Here is an 8213-nt window from a genome sequence, read left to right on the forward strand (position 1 = left end):
TTAGTAGTAGTAGAGTTAGTCAGGTTATTAACTAGCTGTCTGAGTAGACTCTTTTCGGGGTTCAGTTCTGGGGTTTGTAGCGCTTTAAAATGTAGCGATTCTGTGGGACTTAATTTAAGATGCATCCAGAATTTGAGGGATCTGTTATGCACATTAATAATCGAAGGGAATCGGCCTAATTGTGCTCTACATGTGTTATCGGGCGTTTTTCTTTGTAGGTTTAGAATCATTTGGCAGAATTCTTTGTGTAGGGCTTCTGTTGGGTGTCTGTCCCACCTATGGCTCTGATCACTGAGTGGACCCCAAACCTCACTGCCTTACAGCAGTATGGGCTAAATTACGCTATCAAAGATTTTCCACCAATTTGGATGCAGTATTTCAATATTTTAAATGTTTTTCTTGATTGATTCTCTCTCTCTCTCTCTCAGCAAAATATCCCCTTTGCATCGGCCAAGCATTTGTAAATAAATAAATTAGTCAATTAATACATTTAGATTAATATTATGTATTAGCAGCAGCAGCAACAACAACAATAAAAAACATCGCTCAAAATGTCTTGCATCATTTTTGAGGCGGTGGCGAACTCTAGCGGTCGAATTATGAACCACTTGATGATGATTTTATTGTGCGCCGGAAAACATCTTTGTCTCATGCAATGACGTCAGTAACTTGACAGCTCAGTCGGATTCTTGTTCTGTTCAAAGTTTTCTTCTCTATATTAACAGAGCGTTTTAAACACAATGAGCTGAGAGTACGTTTGTCATTTTCTGTAAATATATTCCCTACTACACGCTGCACCATGTCTTTCTTCGTAGATTCAGTGATCATGATCACTTCTCAGGTAAGTCTCATATCTCTTTCATTAAAAAAGGCATATTCGCTACAAGACTAACACAAATACCCAATTCTTTGTACAGTGAACAACATTTTACCAATATTAAATGGTTAGAATTACAAAAAAGCAATTAAATAATGTAAAACGTGTCTGCCTGACAGATGCCTCATAATAATAATAATAATAACAATAATAATAATAATGTGTGTGTGTGTGTGTGTGTGTGTGTGTGTAATTATTTAAAAAAACAAAAACAATTGATTAGAGCTCAATGGGAGTGGATCTGCTCCACATGAATATTTCTAAATCTTTTTTTCCACCAATCTGAAGGTGAAAGGTCATTGTTTTATGTTTTGTTTGTGAATATTGCAACACATTAATACACTCGCCGACATGATTTTGTGTCCACAGGTGCTGTTTTTTGGGTTTGGGTGGCTGTTTTTCATGAGGCAGTTGTTTAAAGATTATGAGGTATCGTGTATAAGAGTGTAGATTTAGACCAGTCTTGTTTTCCTCCTGCCTTTCAGTGATCATCATACACGTCTGTCTCAATTCCTCCTCAGGTTCGACAGTATGTTGTGCAGGTGGTCTTTTCCATCACATTTGCCTTTTCCTGCACTATGTTTGAGCTCATAATCTTTGAGATCCTTGGTGTATTAAGCAGCACGTGAGTATGCTTGGTTTACACATATTGGATGATGGGAACTGTAGATCAGATGCTCACATGCTGTTTGTTTCTAAACAGGTCCAGATATTTCCATTGGAAGCTGAATTTGTATGTTATATTGCTAGTTCTAATATTTGTGGTGCCGTTCTACATCGGCTACTTTGTGGTCAGTAATATACGATTATGTGAGTAGATTTTTTTTCTCTCTCTATGAATTCTGTAGCTTTTTGTCAAAAGGAATAGTTCACCCCAAAAAATGGAAATCTGATGAAAATGTACTCTTCCTTCAGACCATCCTTTGTTTTGAAGAAATTTAGCATTATCACTTGCTCACAAATAGATTCTCTGCAGTGAATGGGTGCCATCAGATTGAGAACGTTTTCAAAAAATTTTTTTTTGGGTGAATTATTCCTTTAAATTTGCTTATGCACCCTCCTTGTGTTGCTCTTTTATAGTGCAGAGACAAAGGTTGCTTTTTTCATGCGTGGTCTGGTTCACATTCATGTATTTCTTCTGGAAACTGGGCGATCCTTTCCCTATACTTAGTCCAAAACATGGTAGGCACTGTCAACATGAAACCTTTCTCTCTATGTATTTATGAATGTAAAATAATATTTAACAAAAAATAAATAATCGACTGGTGTATGAAAATGAGTCGATTTTGAGAACAATCATTTGGAATAATGTGCAACTTCAAGCACATTAAGAAAGTAAAACTATACAAATAATTATCTTGCAGTCTGAAATGTAGATGTATATCTTTTTTCTTGTATTCTCAGGCATTCTGTCTATAGAGCAGCTGATCAGTCGTGTGGGGGTCATCGGGGTCACACTGATGGCTCTGCTGTCTGGCTTTGGTGCTGTGAACTGTCCTTATACATACATGTCGTATTTCCTGAGGTATCTGTGCTCTACAATAACAGAGAAGAGCGTTTTGTATTGTTTATATTTTTTATATGTAAGATACTAGATGTTTGTTTGGTTTATTTGCTCAGAAATGTGACCGACAGTGATATCCTGGCCCTGGAGAGAAGACTTCTCCAGACTATGGACATGATTGTCAGTAAAAAGAAAAGGTAAGCACGCATTATAAAGAGAGGGATCCATTTAAAAAGAGGAAACATGCTCACAAAATCACAGGCATTTCTGTCTATTTATTTATTCACTTACACATTTATTAACATTTTTGTTCTTATATACATGCATCTATACATTACAAATATACAATAAAATATTTACAGAGGTAAATCTCTCCATTTTTACACATTACTGTTCAAAAATTATTATTATTTTATTTATGTAAGTAGTCGCCTTCGTTCACCAAGGCTGTTTATTTGTTCATGAAAAATATAGTAAACACAGTAATACTGTGAAATATTACTAGAATTTCAAATAACTGTTTTCTCTATTAATATATTTAACATTTGTATTTATTCCGGTGTCATTAAAGCTCATTTTTCAGCAGCTATTAAATCCAGTCTTCAGTGTCACATTACCATTATTATGATGAAAACATGACGTTGAAAAAACTGTCACTTTTTGACCATACATTTTTGGATGGTGTATTAACCTAAAGTAGTGTATTTTTAAGGTAAGGTTTTTTTTTTAAGAACTTTTTTTTTTAATATTTGTAGGATTGCCATGACAAGAAGGCAAATGTACCAGCGTGGAGAGGAGCAGAATAAACAGACGGGATTCTGGGGGATGATCAAGAGTGTGACCTCCTCACCATCAGGCAGTGAGAGTATCCTAATAGTGCAAGTTCTGAGTTGGTTATTTACAGTAGTCTCATTTAGATGAGACTTTGCAACTGGAGAGTTACTGAGGTCACATTTCAAGTGTCTGAACAAAGCACTTAACCCCTGCTCGCCCCTGGAGGACTGCCACAGCAGTTTAATTTAAAACAGTAGCTAATGGGAAGTAATAATGTGTGTGTATATATGAGCATGTGCATGTTAAATAGATTGGTTAACCCTTTAACATTCCTGTAAAATTAGCCTTAAATTCCTAAAACAGGTAGATAACCGTCGGATGGTACAGTGGAATGCTATTAACCTGCTGGCTAAAAACAGTGCTTTTCAATTGGTTTCAGTTCAGCTACCAGATTTTACAATGCATATTTTTATTCTGCAAAAGCAAATAATAATTTTAATAAAGCCAGACTTTGACATTTTTTAATTTGATTGTTTTTTTAACTGACTAAAATCCACATTTAATGTAGTCTAGGTAGTTGATTGTTTTCGAGGCTGAGAGCACTAATTTTGGGGGGATTGTGATGCTCTAGTTTAGGACCACAGGCTTAAAGTTTGATGGATGCTGTGACTTATGGATCTTCGGAGGGATGTTTGTTTCTTAACTCTGGCACTGCAGATCTTTTCGTGCTCCAGCAGGAAGTGGATGCTCTGGAGGAACTCAGTAGACAGCTCTTCCTGGAGACCGTCGACCTACAAGCCACCAAGGTATTTAACAAATGACATTTTGCAATGATAATCTGTTTCGTTTCTATATACAGGGATCCCATGCTCATGTAAAACCAGCAAGTAAGCAATTGTAGTAAATGTGTTTTTTTATTTTTTATTTTTTGCTTTAAAATAGCCAACAATCACAGGACAGTCATGGAAATCCTTTGGTCAAAATGCATGGAAATTCTTCATAGAAATAAAAGTAAATATTATGAATACTATAATGAACTCATGTCTCTGTACCCCAAGGAACGCATAGAGTACTCAAAAACATTTCAAGGGAAATACTTCAACTTCTTAGGGTATTTCTTCTCCATCTACTGTGTGTGGAAAATATTCATGGTATGAATTGTTTCTGCTCATTTTGTTTGGCATGTATTATAAAACACTGTAAAAACGTGTCTTCATCAGTGACATGCTCTAATGTCTTATTTTTAGGCCACTATAAACATCGTGTTTGACCGTGTGGGGAAGACTGACCCAGTGACCAGAGGAATCGAGATCACAGTCAACTATCTCGGCATCCAGTTTGATGTATGTTAATGTCATAATTTGATGTAGTTAATGTCATAATTGTTGGGTATCTACGCTAATAGACTTTATACTCCTGACTGTGGTTGTATATGCATGCTGTGATTTTGTGTGCTGCGTCAGCTGACATTTACTGCTTTGTTTGGCAGTTAATTGTTTCCCAGCCTGTTAAATGATGGTTTAATCTTTCCCCATGAGGAGGTAATGACTCAGCCTCTTAAACATGTAATCTGGGTCCAGCTTCATTCTTGCTCACTACTGATAAGTGCAAAAGCTGCTCATCCCTTTCCGATGGATAAAGCCTCGCAATTGATGTGCAGCAGAACTTAAACCTTTGTTTTCCCCACAGGTCAAGTTCTGGTCTCAGCACATTTCTTTCATCCTGGTGGGAATCATCATAGTCACGTCAATACGAGGCCTTTTAATCACACTCACCAAGGTAATAAAGGGTGAACATGTTTTTTTCTCATTCAGCCTTATCACGGTCAAACGGTCACATATTACTGCTATTGTCGAGGGAGGTTTCCTTGAGCGACTGCATCACGGTCGTGCCCAAATTCAGTTTCTGAGAAGCTATAATGATGTTTAAAGCTCATAAAAACCATGATTTGGTATCTCTTTGTGTTTTGTTCACAGTTTTTCTACGCTATCTCCAGCAGCAAGTCCTCTAATGTCATTGTGCTCGTCCTGGCTCAGATCATGGTGAGGCATAATATTAAAAAAAGCACTATTTTAGAAGGACTGCTTTTAATTTAATCAAACGTTAAATTAAGACATCCATATATCAGCAAAATGTGGGCCATTGTTGACATTGAGTGTCATAGTCATTAAGAAATTTCATACATTTCACGAACATTTACATTTTAAGGACAGTAAGATAAATATTTTTATATTTATTTATTTTTGAAAGAAATTCATAATTTTTATTAATCAAGGTTGCATTAAATTGGTTAAAAATGAGAGTACAGACATTTACAATGTTTCAAAAGTCCTTGATTTCAATTAAATGCTGTTTGTTCATCGACGATTCCTGAGGAACAAAGAAAAGCCTCATGGTTTCCACAAAAATATTAAGCAGAACTGTTTCAGCATTGATAATAATAAGTGTTTCTGAGCAGCAAATCAGCAGAGGAATGGAGTGATGATATGAAATAAATATCAGATTTGTAATCACAGGAATAAATTACAGTTTAACTTATTTTCTAATAGAAAACAGTTATTTCAGTGTTTAATATTTTACAATATAAGATAATTTTAAAATACCTAAACAGAATTTACTGACCCCAGATTTATGAACGGTAGTGTAAAAACAGTTCAGTGTTCAGTAGAAATAATGGATAACTTTTAACAATTTTTTTCACGTAGTGTCAAAATGTATATAATATTATAAATAATATTATATCATGAAAGTCTAGGAGTCATAAAGGAACTTTTTCAGCTCTAATTCTGAATTCATACTTTTATGTTCCAGAACCATAAACAGAATCAGATGTCATAAAAATCATTTGGTTCAAGTTTAGATTAAAATAAAAAGTACAGCCAATTCTGAATTATAACAGTTTTTGATTTCCAGTCCTACTAACAAAACGTCATGACATCTCTCTCTCTCTCTCTCTCTCTCTCTCCGCTGTCTGTTTGTAGGGCATGTATTTTGTGTCGTCTGTGCTCCTGATGCGGATGAGCATGCCTTTAGAGTACCGCACTATAGTGACGGAGGTCCTGGGAGAACTGCAGTTTAACTTCTACCACCGCTGGTTTGACGTGATCTTCCTGGTCAGTGCTCTCTCCAGCATCCTTTTTCTCTACCTGGCCCATAAACAGGCACCCGAGAAGCACATGTCCCTGTGACCTCACAAGTGACCTCATCAGAGAGAGACACACAGGACTGAAGTGTCTCCTTCTTTTGTCTCTCCTTTTAGAAGGACTTGTATGCCTCTGTCCTGTAATGAGCATGGATGGGTCTGTATTTCCTGAATCAGGAGGGGCCCAGAAACAAAGTGTTTATTTGACTTCGGGTTCAGAAAATGTTGATTTGCGGTCTCATTTAAATAGACTCATATTAATGGAGGGGACAGAATGGTATACAGTGTGGGTGTAGTTTCTCTCAGTGTATTATATATATATATATATACACAGAACATAACATTTTTCAAACCAGGTGTTATTATGTTTACCACTGTAGGTGAACAAACTAATTGCTCTCACTGGTTTGTTTGCCATTAAACCAGCCACTCTTAAGCGAACTTTTATCATTAATAGACATCACATATATATCTCAGCAACACTCAGAGATGTTACAGCATACAGGTGGTCTCTTATTTTTCTTTCAGGCCTTTTTTGTAACTATTATTCCCTGTCTCTGTAATAATTCATACGTGGATACTGTATTGAGTGGGAGCCATAATTCTACTGAAATCATGTAAACTAGAAAAGGGTTAAGAATACATGCATCAAGTTGCGGTTTTGTGTTATTCTTTTGTGGAAGATGGAAAGGTGCTTTTTGATTTACTAAAAAAAGGCATTGTCTACATGCCATGTAACTGTCTCCAATTTATGTTCAAATACAGAAAGCTCGGATTGCAATTAAAAGGCTTTTTCAAGCATTTTCTCTGTTTCTTATTGGTAGATTCGGCAGTTTGATGTAAGCTTTACAATAAATAAGTCATGTTTTGTGAAGAGTCATCTGAATGGTGTACACCAGGGGAGGGGAACGGTTGATCCTGGAGTGAGTGCCACTTTCCTGCAGAGTTTAACTTCAGCCCTCTGTAAAACTCCAGGATCAATGTAATTATGCATGGTGCATGTCGTCCTCATGTTCATTGGCTGCCACTTCTATATACGCTATTGCGTAATGTTGTCTGGGGATGTGAAGAGCGAAAATAAGCCAATAAACACTTATTATCATGCTTTGCCTATGGAAAAATAATGATTAATGATCCTGATTGTGTAAAACTCATTAGTATCAGTGTCTTTTACATTAAACAAGTGCTATACAGTAAATATGTATACATTGATAAAGTGTCCCCATCATTCATATTCAATTCAGGGTCATCAGACTAGGAAAATACAGCAAGTCATTTGCATTGTGTTCAACCTATGCTTTATGATGCCGTGGCTTCCCTGAGAACCGAATGCATGACCTGTGACTCGCTAATGCCATACTTTCATATAGGTACTGTTTGAGATACAGGAACTCTGCAGCAAATAAAATCTTGTGTTCACTTTATGCATTATAATGAACAATGTGAATGTCTTTGGTCTTGGTGGAGGAATAGATCTGCTATGCTGCTGCTGATGGTTACTGCTGTATTTGTGGATTATAGATTTACTGCTGCATGCAAGTAAAGGAACTTGCTACTGCCAATGCATAAGCCGATATGGTGCTGTGAGTATTTAAGACATACTGTTTCTGCACAAATATCATATAAATAAACCCCAACAAAGCTGGAATGAGAAGTTCACGAGTTCACCCTTACATCTAATCTGAAGGCAAATAGTAGGCATATTTTGGCGTGCTGTCCTGGGGGAGGGGTCCGGGCCCGGAGCATAGCCCGAACCCAAATAACTCCCCCTATCCCTAATTTGGGATAAATAGATTAGAAGTGAGGAGTTGGGGTGGAGGAGGGTTGCCGAAAAACTGTCGTGGGACAGGAGGTAGGAAGACTGGATATATATACGCTTGCGTGCTATTTAAGATGATTAGCTAAACGAGATGCAC

At 36.7% G+C, this 8213-nt stretch overlaps 1 protein-coding gene across 2 annotated transcripts; it reads left to right on the plus strand.

The window, feature by feature from the left end:
* The first annotated feature begins 632 nt into the window (after nucleotides 1-632).
* LOC128019428 (Golgi pH regulator-like) lies at nucleotides 633-7095 on the plus strand. 2 transcript variants are annotated; one of them, XM_052605411.1, is made up of 14 exons: nucleotides 633-841; nucleotides 1247-1306; nucleotides 1399-1502; nucleotides 1581-1687; nucleotides 1958-2059; nucleotides 2282-2402; nucleotides 2498-2578; nucleotides 3137-3246; nucleotides 3870-3961; nucleotides 4214-4306; nucleotides 4403-4498; nucleotides 4845-4934; nucleotides 5132-5197; nucleotides 6137-7095. In XM_052605411.1, exons 1-14 carry the CDS (start codon nucleotides 800-802, stop codon nucleotides 6341-6343), a joined length of 1371 nt encoding a protein of 456 aa, XP_052461371.1. In that variant the 5' UTR covers nucleotides 633-799; the 3' UTR covers nucleotides 6344-7095. The 2 variants fall into 2 exon arrangements, with proteins under 2 accessions (XP_052461371.1, XP_052461372.1); XM_052605412.1 differs by having other exon boundaries at nucleotides 635-841; nucleotides 3873-3961.
* Nucleotides 7096-8213: the final 1118 nt, after the last annotated feature.

This window comes from Carassius gibelio, chromosome A9 (assembly GCF_023724105.1).
Source record: "Carassius gibelio isolate Cgi1373 ecotype wild population from Czech Republic chromosome A9, carGib1.2-hapl.c, whole genome shotgun sequence".
NCBI lineage: Eukaryota > Metazoa > Chordata > Actinopteri > Cypriniformes > Cyprinidae > Carassius > Carassius gibelio.